The 15,074-nt window shown below is 39.7% G+C and overlaps 1 protein-coding gene across 1 annotated transcript; it reads left to right on the plus strand.

Annotated features, from left to right (window-relative positions):
• The first annotated feature begins 3,601 nt into the window (after positions 1-3,601).
• Positions 3,602-13,579, plus strand: MGAT4C (MGAT4 family member C). The gene is made up of 3 exons (XM_061637790.1): positions 3,602-3,730; positions 8,786-8,933; positions 12,423-13,579. Exons 1-3 carry the CDS (start codon positions 3,602-3,604, stop codon positions 13,577-13,579), a joined length of 1,434 nt encoding a protein of 477 aa, XP_061493774.1.
• Positions 13,580-15,074: the final 1,495 nt, after the last annotated feature.

Genomic DNA, 15,074 nt, shown 5'->3' on the forward strand with positions numbered 1-15,074 from the left:
CATAGAATAGTAGAGTTGGAAGGGATGTGTAAGGCCATCGAGTCCAACCACCTGCTCAATGCAGGAATCCAAATTAAAGCATACCCAACAGGTGGCTGTCCAGCTGCCTCTTGAATGCTACCAGTGTTGGAGAGCCCACCGCCTCCCTAGGTAATTGGTTCCATTGTCGTACCACTCTAACAGTTAGGAAGTTTTTCCTGATGTTCATTCAAAATCTGGGTTCCTGCAACTTGAGCCCATTATTCTACACTCAGGGACGGTTGAGAATAGATCCTGTCCCTCCTCGGCATGACAATTTTTCAAGTACTTGAAGAGTGCAATCAGTCTTCTCTTCTCAGGGCTAAACATGCCCAGTTCTTTCAGTCTCTCCTCATAGGGCTTTGTTTCCAGTCCCCTGATTATCCTTGTAGCCCTCCACTGAACCTGTTCCAGTTTGTCTGCATCCTTCTTGAAGTGCAGAGACCAGAACTGGACGCAGTACTCAAGATGAGGCCTAACCAGTACTGAATAGAGGGGAACTAATACTTCACACAATTTGGAAACTATACTTACTAACCAGTACTGAACAGAGGGGAACTAATACTTCACATGATTTGGAAACTATACTTCTGTTAATGCAGCCTAATATAGCATTTGCCTTTTTTGCAGCCACATCACACTGTTGGCTCATATTCAGCTTGTGATCAACAAAAATCCCAAGTTCCTTCTCACATGTAGTATTGCTGAGCCAAGTATCTCCCATCTTGTAACTGTTCATTTCATTTCTTTTTCCTAGGTGTAGAACTTTGTATTTATCCCTGTTAAATTTCATTCTGTTGTTTTCAGCCCAGTGCTCCATCCTATCAAGGTCTCTTTGATTTTGTATCATCTGCAAATGTGATAAGCATTCCCTGCACCTCCTCATCCAAGTCATTAATAAAAATGTTGAAGAGCACTTGGCCCAGGACCATTCCTGTGGTACACCATTCATTATCACCCTCCAGTTTGAGAAGGAACCACTAAATACAATTCTGTAGCCAACTGTGGATCCACCTGATATGTTCCATCTAGCACACAAGTAGCTAGCTAATCAGAATATCACGGGGCACTTCATGAAAAGCTTTGCTGAAGTTGAGATATACAGTATTATGTATATCTCCCACACTTCACCAGGGAGGTTACTCAATCAAAAAAATGACGTAAGATTAGTCTGGGAGGATTTGTTCTTGATAAATCCATGTTGGTTTCTAGTAATCACTGCATTGTTTTCAAGGTACTTACAGACTGACCAATTTATAATCTACAGTACTCCAGATTTCACAGGGATTGATACCAGGCTGGCTGGTCAATAGTTCACAGGTTCCTCCTCTTTTTGAAGATAGGGACAACATTAGCCCTCCTCCAGTCATCCAGCACTTTACTCATCCTCCACGATTTCACAAAGATAATAGACAGTGGTTCCGAGAGTTCTTCAGCCAGTTCCTTCAATAATCTAGGATGAGTTATCAGGCTCTGCAGATTTGAATTTGTTCAAGGTGATTAAGTATTCCTTGACCATTTGTCTATCATTCTCAAGTTCTAATCCTGCCCCTTCAACGTCACATTTCCCAGGAGGGTCATAGATCTTCTTTTGGGAGAAGGCTGAGCCAAAGTAGGAATTGAGCACTTTTCCTTTTCTTTGTCATCTCTTATCATTTTGTCATCTTCATAGAGTAGCTGAACAACCATTTCTGTTCTCTGTCTTTTACTATGGATGTACCTGGAGAAAGCTTTTTTTGTTGTTTTTAGCATGTCTCACTAACCGCTTTAGCATTCCTGACATTCAGTGTGCTGAACCGGTGCCTGGCTGCGACAATGGACTCGATGAGGGCTAATAAACTGAGGCTCAATCCAGACAAGACTGAGATGCTGCTAGTGGGTGGTTCTTCTGACCAGATGGTGGATGTCCAACCTGTCCTGGATGGGGTTGCACTCCCCCTGAAAGAGCAGGTTCATAGCTTGGGGGGTCTCCTAGAATCGTCTCTGTCACTTGAGGCTCAGGTAGCCTCAGTGGCATGGAGTGCCTTCTACCAACTTCGGTTGGTGGCCCAACTACGTCCCTATCTGGACAGGGATAACCTAGCTTCAGTTGTCCATGCTCTGGTAACCTCCAAATTAGATTACTGCAATGCACTACGTGGGGCTGCCTTTGAAGACGGTTTGGAAACTGCAGCTCCACCCATACACTACGTTCAAGATCAAAGGCCCTCCTCTGGGTGCCTACTCCAAGGGAATCTTGGAGAATGGCAACAAGGGAGAGGGCCTTCTCAGTGGTGGCCCCCAAATTATGGAATGACCTTTTTGACGAGGTGTGCCTGGCGCCAACGCTGTTATCTTTTTGGCACCAGGTCAAGACTTTCCTCTTCTCCTCGGCATTTTAGCATGTGTTTTATACTGTTTAAATTTTTAAATTGTGTTTTAAATTGTTTTTATAAGATCTGTTTTAAATTGTATTTGTTTTAATGTTTTTAGTTACTGTAAACCGCCCAGAGAGCTTCGGCTATGGGGTGGTATACAAGTATAATAAAATAAAATAAATAAATAAAATAAATTCCCACATTCTCCCCTTTAGCATTCCTGACACCATTGCTGCAATTCCATGCTATCTGTCTGGAGTCTTCCTTTGTGGCCTGGCCTTCCTTCCACTTCCTGTATGTGTCCTCTTTTTGTTTTCAGGTCATCTCTAAGCTTTTTGTGAGGCCACATTGGCTTCTTCTGCTGTCTTCCACCTTTTTTCCTTATTGGAATTGTTTGCTATTGTCTTTTTGGGGGGGGTCAAAACAAAGTAAATCCCATGAGCTTTAGGCAAAGCTTGCTCCGAATTTCACATATACAGGACTACTCATAATAAGCACATGCCAGATACGAAAATATTAAAATACTATTGTTTAATATTTTATAGAAATTTTAGAAATGCAAATTATTTAACTATTTGAATATTTCATGCTTTCTAAGAGAGGGTTGTCTCAGTTGGATACTAATATCAAGACATTAGCCCCCGTTCATGTGTTACTTCAATGAAGGAGGTCCATACAAAGAAAGAGGTAATAGGCCCATGCTGCTGGCCCCACCCTCAGTGCGCCACTTCCCCTGGTCCCACCCTCATGTCCACACATTAGGCATGGGCATCTGAGCCAGAGAAGCCCTCTGGGGTGGGTTCTATTAGCTTTAATGAGGTTTGTGGGGAACGCATTCCAGTGGATTGTGTTCATTTTGGAGAATCATCTTTCATAATGCATAAAGACAGTTTTAGGCACAAGGTAAATCTGACAGATGTCAGTAAGAAATGGCTGTGAGTCAGAAAATGTACTCTCACTTTTTTAATCTTCACATTTCAAACTGTTCCAAATCTGCAACCATTAGGCTATGGAATATAGTTTATGATGATTTCTTATTACATGAAGTGGTTGATAAGCATGTGAAAAGTTGTAGAAAATTCTGAGGAATAAGAATAAGTTGACCAGTTTTAAAACAAGTAACTTTATGAAATGTTTCCAGTAAGCTAAAAAAAAACCACAACAAAAACCCACCCACATTTCCCTACATTTTTGTCCCTTAGGAGGTGCCCTGTGCCTTTCTCCATATGAGATCCATACTGAAGCATTTGGACAAAATGAGATGCTTACGAAAGCGATCTGCGGTTTCCTTCCTAGGAGTCCTGGTCATTTGCTTGTTGTTCATGAACTTATACATTGAAGATAGCTATGTCTTGGTAAGTTTGATAAACAGAATAAACTGCTCTTTAAAATGACAGGATAACAAAACAGCTATTTTTTTTTATAAACACAAGTACACATATGTCAGGCTGGGCACTGCCCACCTCTCGTGAGCCAGAATTCTTTTAGAACAGTCTGATGGCTTGTCCAAAGGGATTGCTCTTTACTGTTTGTGGGTTATGAGAAGGAGTGAACAATTATTTCTTTGCTGAAGAGATAGGACTAAAAAGAACCAAAAAGTTCACTGATGGAACTTTCTCTTCACTCCTGCATGATTTATTGAACACATGTATAACATGGAAACATCAACCTTGCTGCACATCGTTAGTCCAGCAGAAGTTGGAATTTGCCCAAACCTCTGGCAGTGATGAGAGGGGTGGGGTGGAAGAGGCTGCAGGAGGCTGGCTGCTGCTGTGACAATGATACACTCTGGTTTGTCACAAACTGGAATCTCTATGGTCTTTCAGTCAGTTCCTAATGTGGGGGGGGGCAGAAACCAAGAAACACAAGAACTTAAAAATATCCTTGCTGTCTCAGACCAAAATTCCATCTAGTTCAGCATTCTTTTTCCATTGGTGACCAACCAGCTGCCTCTGGAAGCCCACAGCAAGAGTATGCAATTGATAGCCTGCGGTTTGTCCTTCATATCTGCTCACCCAAGATGACTTTAGCAGTTCCTTCTTGCACAGGAGGGAGAATTCTAAAAGACAAAATTCCCCAATTTAAGAGGGCTGGCAAAATAAATAAATAAATCACTCTTCAAATTGATTACACAATCCCTTGTTATTAAAATATCACTAGTGGGATGTGCTTTTGGTATATGTTCAGACTACAGTCACTGAGACTGTTCTAGAAGGAGAAACCCATGTTTGATCATGCTTTGTTTTGTTTTCGCATTCTGCTCAACTTTTGCTATATGCCTTCTCCTAGTGGCATTGCTTGACTCAGCGGAGAGGTATTTATTCATAACCTTCACTTGTGATTAAATTTGACCTAGCTAATACTAAATTTCCTGTCATTTTCACTGATGCCTCCTTTGGTTTGCTAATTGATTCAAAATCCACCAGATACATCTCAGGTTTTTTTAAATTTACTGTGGTTTATGCTGCTTATTGCTTTTCTGTAGATCTTTATATAAACTTCCAAGATGGCTTGATGTTTTATGCTTAATTTGACATTTTTTATAATAAAAGATTTCCCCCCATTATTTCTCACAAAACAAATTTGGCATATCTCATTACTGAGCCTCGGCTGTGTTTGCCTGTGTTTACTGTTATGGCCCATTCAGTGGCTGGGTTTAGACATAACATAATGTAATGTTTGGTACTAACGACATCATGGTTTGAACTTTCAGACATACAACAGGCAAGTCATGGTTTTCAGCTGCTTTGTTGCTTTTGTTAGCACAAATTATGGTTTGCAAACTGGCTGCAGACCATGGTTTCACATACTTCATTGTCAGCCCCGAACAAACCAGTTTGTGTGTAGGCTCAGGTTCAGATGCTAAACAGACCATGATTTCATGTTATGTCTGAGCTTAGTCAGTTTAGGTGAGCTTAGTTTGTTGGACCTTTTGGGGGTTTTTTCCTTCTCTTCTTGCTCTTCCTAATCTCTCTGATATATTTTGTATCTCCCTGCTAATGAGGAATACTAATAAATACACTTTTCTGATGACTTCCTTGCTAAATACGTGAAAACAGAATTCTTCAGAGATTTCATGAATCAGTTAAATCCTCATCCTTCTGAATACTCATGTCAAGGTTGTTGGGGCAGTGATAATGATCCTCAGTTCTCCAGGGGAAAAAATGACAGAATTATAATACACACTGCCAAGAAATATTATGTATGTAAATTTGGTGTCAGACACTGACATTGTTGGGCCACAGCCGAGGCACATTGCCCAGAAGAGGGTGCATGACCAGTCCATAGAGCCTTCTGATTCTGTTGCTCCACTTCTTTACTCTTGCTGCCTGTTCACCCACCCTATCAAAGTGAGTAAGCAGTATGAGGAGTAAGGAGAAGTAACCTCTACATGCCTTTCCCTCTGGGGGGACTGGTTCTGGGAGAGAAGTAAGCAAATGAGCTAGAGTCAGCATTTTGCTTTCTGAGATGGAAGAGTAGATGGCATCCTAATCCCAAATCAAGGTGCATAGTATTCAAAGGTAGCCAGTTTATTTTGGTGGTGCCTGAGACAGATAATAATAATAATAATAATAATAACAACAACAACAACAACAACAACAATAATAATAATAATAATAATAATAATAATAATAATAATAATAATAATAATAATAATAATAAAATAATAATAAATTTATTAGTCGCCCATCTGGCTGGATGTCCAGCCACTCTGGGCGATGTACAAGATAAAAACAATACATTAAAACGTTAACATTTAAAACCATAACAATAAAAACCTAACCCACCCCAAAAGCCTGCCTGAAGAGCCAGGTCTTCAAGGCCCGGCGGAAGCTCATCATAGAATTCCCCTCCCTGCCCAAATAACTACGACAACGACAACAACTACTACTACCTATTTGCTGCCATTTCATGACACCCAAAATCTGCTGACTGATGCCAGTACCTTTCTTTTCGAAATGGTAAGGCCAGGCCTAAATGGGTAGATGTAACAGTGCTGGCGAGGTTGGTGCAAAGCACTGTCTTTATTTCAAAAGCCTTTTGAAGCTTTTTCAAAACTTTCAGAGAACATGTGGACACACAGAGTTCTTTGGGTTTCCAAGACTTATTCATAATTTATTCCATGTGTCTAGTAGTGTGCGTTCACCAAAGCTGCCTAAAAAGTGCTTACTGCATTGAGGTTGCCAAGGAATAAAGAACTAAAATCTCCATTTCAATGCAGAGCCTCCTTTGAGACACTACAGCAAAGCAGTTTTTGCATTAATATCCCCTGAGAGGGATGGCTTCAATACAGGGAGATGATGTGTGGCTTTGAAATGTATTGAAGATGACACTTGCACAGGAGGTACACCTGAAACTCACAGCAGAACCTTTCATGCAGCCTGAATTTGTATTATTGGAAACATATAATGTACTTGTTTCAAAGGTCTATGAGGCAGAGGGGCTGGACCTCTACTTTGTAGTGCTGAAGAAAACTTCTTCCCACAGTAAAACAAACAAAATAAAATAAATGGCAGGAAGGCATGCTCCATGGAAAAATCATTTTAATATATAATGTTATTAAATTCAAATAAAAATGGAAAAGTTATTATTCTCTACAGACGGGTTAAACAACTTCATTTTTAACAAGCTTCTAGGAAGAAGCTATCTACTCATCTGCTGTCTGTTAATGGAATTCACTCTGTGGAATTTTAATTAAAAACTATCCCCCCCCCCAAAAAAAACCTCACAATTTCCAAAATACTATTGATAATCTCTCTCAATTGCCCACATGTGCAAAGAAAGACTCAGGATGCAAACATTGGATTTATGTTATTTTTATTTAAATATGGTACATTTTTGGAGAACCTGGAGGCCAATTAAACCAAATTAACTAAATTCAAACTGTCCAGGCAGGTGAAGTTGATTCTAACTCAGGAGGAAACTCAGCCCCCTGGGCATGTGACTGGCCATAGGCTGTGGCTCCCCAGCCAAGGATGAGGAGGAAATATCGCCTCCTTGTTAAGCAAGCCTAGGGTGGGTTTCTCACTCACACATCTGGGTCCTGCTGTACTGGCATTCACCCAGAATGCACAAGCAAGGCCATGAGGGGCACCCCCCAGTTTTCCCCAGGCATAAAGTTCCAGGAGATCACTAGAAGCTGCCCCTGATGCCATAATGCCTCAGTATATCTAATCAACCCCCTCAATCTGCTCACCTGCCTGAACTTTACACCAACAGCCAAGCAACCACACCACTCCAAAAGCCAAATGAATTAAATCCCACAGTATGGAGTAGGCAAAACAAAAGGGATGCAAAATGCCAACCCTTCCCCCCAAAAAAAATCCTACTTAGCAACCAGCAAAGCCCTTACTGAAAGGGTGGGCTGGTAGATGCAGCCACCATGCGTGAAGGAGTGTCGGGTGCAGAGCAGGCTTTTAACCCCAGCTCCCCACCCCTGTCTGATTGGCCAACATGGCCACGTGACCTCCACTCCTCCCTGTAGGCCAAACCATCTTCTGCTCCCTTCCAAAGGTAAGCAGGTGGAGGCAAATGCGCCCTCGCATAGAGCTGGAACGTTCTAGTGCATGCAGAAGATGTTGCAAGTAGCTTGAAAGAACATAAGCTATCACTTTTGATTACAACGAGGATATACAAGAGAAGAAAAGGCAGTCAAGCTGTTCTGATGGCACTGTCTACATTCGGGCAATCGTATCTCACCTTGATAAGCAGAGATATGAACTAGCCTTTTGACTGTGTGTGCAACACAGTCCTTTTATTCCTCCTTGGTTTGACCAGTCAGACCTGCAATCCTCTAATTAATTGTTTCATCCAAATCAGGAAACTATGGTTAACAGCTTTAGAACAAGCCAGGGCGTTAAATTGTGGTTTGATATTGACTTAACATTTGGGCTGGTTCTGAAGCTGTTAACCATAGTTTCCCAGTTCAGACAAAATAGGAAACTATAGATAATGGCAAGATTTCCTGATTTGTTTACCAAAGAGTAAAGGGGCTAACAAGCCAAAAGGCATGTTCAAATTTCAGTTTAATTAGCCAATATATGATTATCCAAACACAACCATTGTGATCCTGCTCAACACCCTAGACATGAGTGATCCAATCTAGCAAGTGATATCTGTACATATTGTCAGTGCAGCTTCACAGTCACATATCTGAATGCACATCTCCATTCCTGAAGACCTACTAAATTGGATGTATACTGTTTTTGATGCAAATGATATGTGATTCTATTTGAAACTACCAGTTCCTAGACATGGTAACAGCTAGACAGAGACTAATAGGTAGATCTGCATATGTCTGCAGTGTAAGGCTGTGCTTGTGTCCCTACATTTCTTCCACCCACCTATTTTTCACACTAGCTACTGCTATGAATGTCTTACTTTTTTTCTATTTCTCTCCCAACTGTCAGGATGGAGACAAACAGTTAATCAGAGAAACAGCCACACATCAATTAAACTCAGAACGATATGTTCACACATTTAAAGATCTGTCCAATTTCTCAGGATCAATAAATGTTTCCTATCGTTATCTGGCTGGCACACCTTTGCTAAGAAAAAGTAAGTATCTGAACATTTCAATTTCATTAAGTAAAAGCAAGATTTTTATCTGACCTAATTGCAACAAGTACAGAAAAAATCTGCCAAGTTGGCTTTTGCTGCTTAATAGAGTTGAGTGAAGAATCTTTAACTCAGTATTAAATTAATAAACTTTACTTCCCCACAGAACTTACATTTTATATGTGCAGAATGCAACAACAGGCAAAGAAAGAGTCCTTTAGAACTTCCCAAATTATGGTACAGTCTTATGATGGGTATAGATAGAATTGATCCTTAAGTGTGATGAGGTTCAGCAATTTATATTTCAAAAGTGGCACATCAATCAAGATGTGTATAGAGCAGCTCTGGGTTAAATACTCCCTTTACTATTGTACTTTACAAAGATTTGAGAGCAGAGTTATCTCATTTTATCTCACCTTTCCATGAAGGACCTCAGGGCAATGCAGATTAAGTTATCTGACCTTACATTTGTGAACTCAATGAGGTAGGTCAGGCAGAGAGAGAGAGAGAGAGAAATTTATGTATAGGCATTTAATGTGCTTCTAGGTTGATTGATGATTTGAACATGGGTTTCCAACATCAATGCACCTAGCCAGTGTGTCACATTTATTTATTTATTTATTTATTTATTTATATATATCCCACCCTTTCTCCCAGTAGGAGCCCAGGGCAGCAAACAAAAACAGTAAAAACACTTTGAAACATAATAAAAACAGACTTCAAAATATATTTAAACACAACTGTTAAAAAATATTAAAACAAAACATCTTTAAAAACATTTTTAAAAAAGCTTTAAAACATTTTAAAAAGAAGATTTAAAAATATATTTAAAAGCAATTACAGCACAGATGCAGACTGGGATAAGGTCTGTACTACAGGAGGCCCTCACCTGCAGAGCGCAATGATCGACTGGGGATATAAGGAATAAGATGGTCTTTTAGGTATCCTGGTCCCAAGCTGTATAGGGCTTTATATACTAAAACTAGAACCTTGAACTTAGCCCGGTAGCTAATAAATAGCTAGTGCAAGTCTTTCAGTAGCAGGATGACATGTTGGCAATAACCTGCGCCAGTGAGCAGTCTCGCTGCTGCATTTTGCACCAGCTGCATTGAAATGGCATAGAAATTGAAATTACTGACTGGGCTGAAATCAAACTCCAAATAAACACAACCCGAGACACCTTAGGACAGCCTTTCCCAACTAGCGGGCCACCGGACGTTGTTGGACCACAACTCCCATCAGCCTCAGCCAGCATTGCCAATGGTCAGGAAAGATGGGAATTGTGGTCCAACAACATCTGGTGGCCCACTAGTTGGGAAAGGCCTTAGGCCTTTAAGAATGATCCTATATATAGACCACTTCTTCCTTATTTCCCGAGAAACCCTGTCTCACCCTTTATTATGAGAAATAGCTGATGCAGACTATGGGTTCCATCCCTAAAACCATGAAAAGAGGAAAAGACCATCTAATGCTTTTATAGAAATGCCTGCACAAGCACTAGTGAAAGTGTTCACACATTGCTATGTTTATAATTGTTCACATGCTTTCACTTATCTAATAATTTATGCTAGCAGAAGATCTTTGGATTCAGTTCCATTTTTCTTGGACAATGCTATAACAGAGGGTATAAAATACCTTGAAAATGAGAAGGTTAAACTCCATGACTTCTGTAGGCACACAAACTGTTAAAATATGATGCTAGAAGGAACACTGGTTAATCCCTGCCCTGTCCAGGGTAGTATATTAGTCATCTTCACTGAACACATTATTTTTATCAAGAATGCAATTGGTATTTAAGCAGGATTCAGTGTCATTCAAAAAGCTCAGTGGTGATCATGAACATTTATTTGTGTTGACTGGTCCACACCAGATAAAGTTATTTGTGCAGACACCATAAAAGCTATTTCATTAATCAGACAGAGGGCTCAGATGACATTTCTGGCATTCAGATTTCTTGGATCAAGATGACCTATTGTATATTCATGTCAAATGCCTTTTCTCAGCAAAATTGTAACAGGAAGTTTAGCACTTGAAAATAAATACTCTTTAAAACCTATTACAGTAATACGTCAGTTAACAAAGTAGATGCATTCCTGGACATTACTTCTTTAACAGAAACTTTAGTACCAGAGGTAGGAATAACATGGAAATAACCAGAGCTTGGAAAAGTTACTTTTTTGAACTACAACTCCCATCAGCCCAGTCCAGTGGCCAAGCTGGCTGGGGCTGATGGGAGTTGTAGTCCAAAAATTAACTTTTCCAAGCTCTGGAAATAATAAGGAAAGGTTCCTACACCGCTTGTAAGTTTCACCCTAGCAAAGCGAAGGCACAGGCTTATGAGTTTATTGATAGCAAAGCAAAGACACAGGCTGGTCCACCTTAAAGCAAAGCACAGGCTTGAAAGTTTATCAATAGCAAAGCAAAGCTTGTCAATTTCACCTTAAAAAAAGCCTTCTTCAAAGGAACTTGTTCCTGGAGGATTCTTTAACTGAGGTATTACTGTATAAGTGATGGTGGCCAAACTTGGTAGAAATTAGGATTATACATGGAGACTTGTTTCTATTTGTCTCCAGTCTCTATATTTTTGTTTCTGATGGTTTGGTTGCCCAGGAGTTTTGGTTTGTTATTGAATTCAAAGTGCCAACAGGTGTTATCCAATTTTCTCAGGCCAACCGAAAATATACTCTTAAACCATAATCCAGCTAAAGTTAAGCACATTTCATGACTAATGATTTAAATGGTAAAGATGTACACACAGTTTAGTTCTCCCACTGAAACTAATACAACTTAAAGTGCATTGAGTTTGGCTGGATCAGAGCCATTACTTTTTTTTGTTAAACTCAAAGAACGAACGAAAGAAGAAAGAAAAAAAAGGCAACATTATTTGCCATTTATTTCCCAATGGACTGATATGTAAGCAGTTTATGACCCATAACTTTAAAATTCCCATTTCCCGGGCAGAATGTAGAGTGTTAATATTTTAAATATATTTTTCCTGCCACCATCTTTGTACACATGACTCCTAGCTTTTACTTCACATTTCACATTATGTCATGCACTGATGTTTAATGTAATAGCTTCAATACATCTTTCTGGAGAAAAGGTATCAAGCTTGCTCTTTCAATATACAGATTAGCTAACCTGTATTAGCCTTGAAGCAATCCAAAAATCTTCACAACTAACCCTTTGCATTCAAGAGAGATTTTACTTTTTTAAAAAAAAGTTAATTCTCCACCCACTCCACCTCCATTCTCTCCTACCCCATCAGACACACAAAACCAGTTTCAAAAGGAGCTTGTGGTGTGATATTAGGGTGAGAACGTCTATCTGAAGTGGGGTGGAGGAGAGGCAAAAGTTCTGCTGGACACATATCGGCTATGACATTCAGATAACTTATTTTGAATAAAACAGAAGTACTGCTTTTATCTCACAATGTTGTAGTCTCACTCTTTTTAAAAAAACAAAACCTGTATTTCTTTACTTATTCAGGGTATCTCACCATCGGACTGTCTTCCGTTAAAAGGAAAAAGGGGAATTACCTGCTGGAGACAATTAAGTCCATCTTTGAGCAATCAAGTTACGAAGAGCTGAAAGAAATTGCTGTGGTGGTCCACTTGGCAGAATTTGACTCATCCTGGTGTGATGGAATGGTTCAAGATATTTCACAGAAATTTGCCCATCATGTAATTGCAGGGAGGTTAATGGTGATCCATACACCTGAAGAATACTATCCAGTATTGGATGGCCTTAAGAGAAATTATAATGACCCAGAAGACCGGGTGAAATTTCGTTCAAAGCAAAATGTAGATTATGCTTTCTTACTTAACTTTTGTGCTAACCTCTCTGATTATTATATGATGTTAGAAGATGATGTTCGATGTGCAAAAAACTTCTTGACTGTTGTTAAGAAAGTCATAACTTCACGAGAAGGAACATACTGGGTGACACTAGAATTTTCCAAGTTGGGCTACATTGGGAAGTTATACCATTCCCATGATCTCCCCCGCCTGGCCCATTTTTTGCTGATGTTCTACCAGGAAATGCCTTGTGATTGGCTGCTGATACATTTCCGTGGTCTGTTGGCTCAAAAGGATGTGATACGTTTCAAACCATCTCTCTTCCAGCATATGGGATATTATTCATCCTACAAGGGTGCTGAGAATAAATTGAAAGATGATGACTTTGAAGAGGATTCATTTGACCTTCCTGATAACCCACCTGCCAACCAGCACACTAACATGAATGTTTTTGAAAATTATGAGGCAAGCAAGGCATATAGTAGTGTGGATGAGTACTTCTGGGGCAAATCACCCTCGACTGGAGATTTCTATATGATCGTGTTTGAAAAACCTATTAAAATTAGCAGAATTAAAGTTGTCACTGGGACAGAAGACCGACAAAATGATATCTTGCATCATGGTGCTCTGGAAGTTGGGGAAAAAATTGTTGGGGGCAAAAAAGGGAGGCAATGTACTACTTTCTTGCGACTAGGGGAGTTTAAAAATGGAAACTTGGAAATTACAGATGTGGAGCACAAAGTTCTTTTTGATATTAACTGTATGAGAATACTTGTTACCAAAAGCCAAAAGGAATGGTTAATCATTCGGAGCATTAGCATATGGACTTCACAACCACTAAGTCAATAAGGCAAATCTACAGCAGTAGATCTCCCTTTCCTTATTAGGGAAGTAAGTACCATTGGTTGAATCCCAAATGGTGCCATTCCCTAAATGACTGACTCTCCTCTCCCATGGTTTTTACTACTGACACTGGCAATCTGGGAAACCACAAAACAAATAAAAGCAATCTAGTTTTTACTAGTTCAGTTAGGCAATATACAAAGACTACTTTGTTGGAATGTTTGAATTTTATAGAAAGTGCAAACAAGTTCTTGTCCATCTCTCAAGCTCCAAATCCACTTCTCTGTTGTTTTCATCTCACCTTTGGGAAGAACCCAATGTACTAAACAAAGCAAATACTGTGTCATTATTTAAAGATTTTACAGGCCTTTGCTAGTATATTGTCAAAAGAATTTGACTCCATAGTATCCACGTATAAATTAAAAATGTAATGGTGGTTTGTGTTTGTACAGTGGTTGGTGGCTTGTTTTGTTTTGAAGGAAGTTTTGATTACACAACTCCTGTTAATGAAGGTGGAATTATCTCATGAGATAACTGTAAGAAAGCTGTGTTGATACCCATTGCAGCTTATTTTAAATGAAAATTCATGTTCTGTTTATAAATCTGTAATGATCATTCTGTAAACCTCCATCAGTATATCCACTGTTCTTGATCTCAGCCATCTTATATGGTTTTATCAAGGTTCATAATCATGAAATGATACATTAATTAATTTTTATCTGTCTTCAGGTTCATTCCCCAGTATTGAATTAGGCTCTATTAATTCTAAAAGGAGTAGCCTTTCTGTTTTGCAGCGGTATTAAACTTCAGTGTTCTTTTTTGCCTTCATGTTCAGTGCAGAGGTGGCTTAGTGATATGACAGCAGCAGAAACAATTATATACCATATAAAGCAATGACTAAGATCCACTGGTGGAATTTGATGTGCACATGGAACTCCAACTCCAAGGGCTACAATTCAGAATTCTTTGGGGCTGCAAAACATATGTGGTATTCCTTGGGAGAGGGGTAATTCGTGTCTGTGTTGGAAAATGCTCACACATATGGAGAATGATGCACTCCCATATGAATATATGAAGCTGCCTTAAATCAAGTTAGACCAGGGATGGCCAATGTGGCATCCTCCAAATATTGTTGACTTCAACTCCCATCGGACTCAGCAAACATGGTCAGGGGTCAGGGATTATGCGATCCCGAGTTCAAAAATATCTGGAGGGTACCATGTTGGCTACCCCTGAGTTAGACTATTTTCATTTAGTTAATTGTTATGATTATGTACCACATCTCTTCTAAGACGTGGCTACAGAATTATACTCAAAGAGTGCTTATCAATGGTTCCTTCTTAAACTAGGGAGAGGTAACAAGCAGGGAACCCCCAGGCTCAGTCCTGGGCCCAGTGCTGTTCAACATTTTTATTAATGACTTGGATGAGGAGGTGCAGGGAATGCTTATCAAACTGTAAATGATACAAAATTGGGAGGGAAAGGCAATACCCTGGAAGAC

Source organism: Rhineura floridana, chromosome 8 (assembly GCF_030035675.1).
Source record: "Rhineura floridana isolate rRhiFlo1 chromosome 8, rRhiFlo1.hap2, whole genome shotgun sequence".
Classification (NCBI taxonomy): domain Eukaryota; kingdom Metazoa; phylum Chordata; class Lepidosauria; order Squamata; family Rhineuridae; genus Rhineura; species Rhineura floridana.

Coding starts and splice junctions, on each gene's coding strand:
- MGAT4C (XM_061637790.1), top strand. CDS start 3,602: ATGAGATCCATACTGAAGCATTTGGACAAAATGAGATGCTTACGAAAG. Junction 3,731..8,785: donor TTGAAGATAGCTATGTCTTG/GTAAGTTTGATA, acceptor CCCAACTGTCAG/GATGGAGACAAACAGTTAAT. Junction 8,934..12,422: donor CACACCTTTGCTAAGAAAAA/GTAAGTATCTGA, acceptor TTACTTATTCAG/GGTATCTCACCATCGGACTG.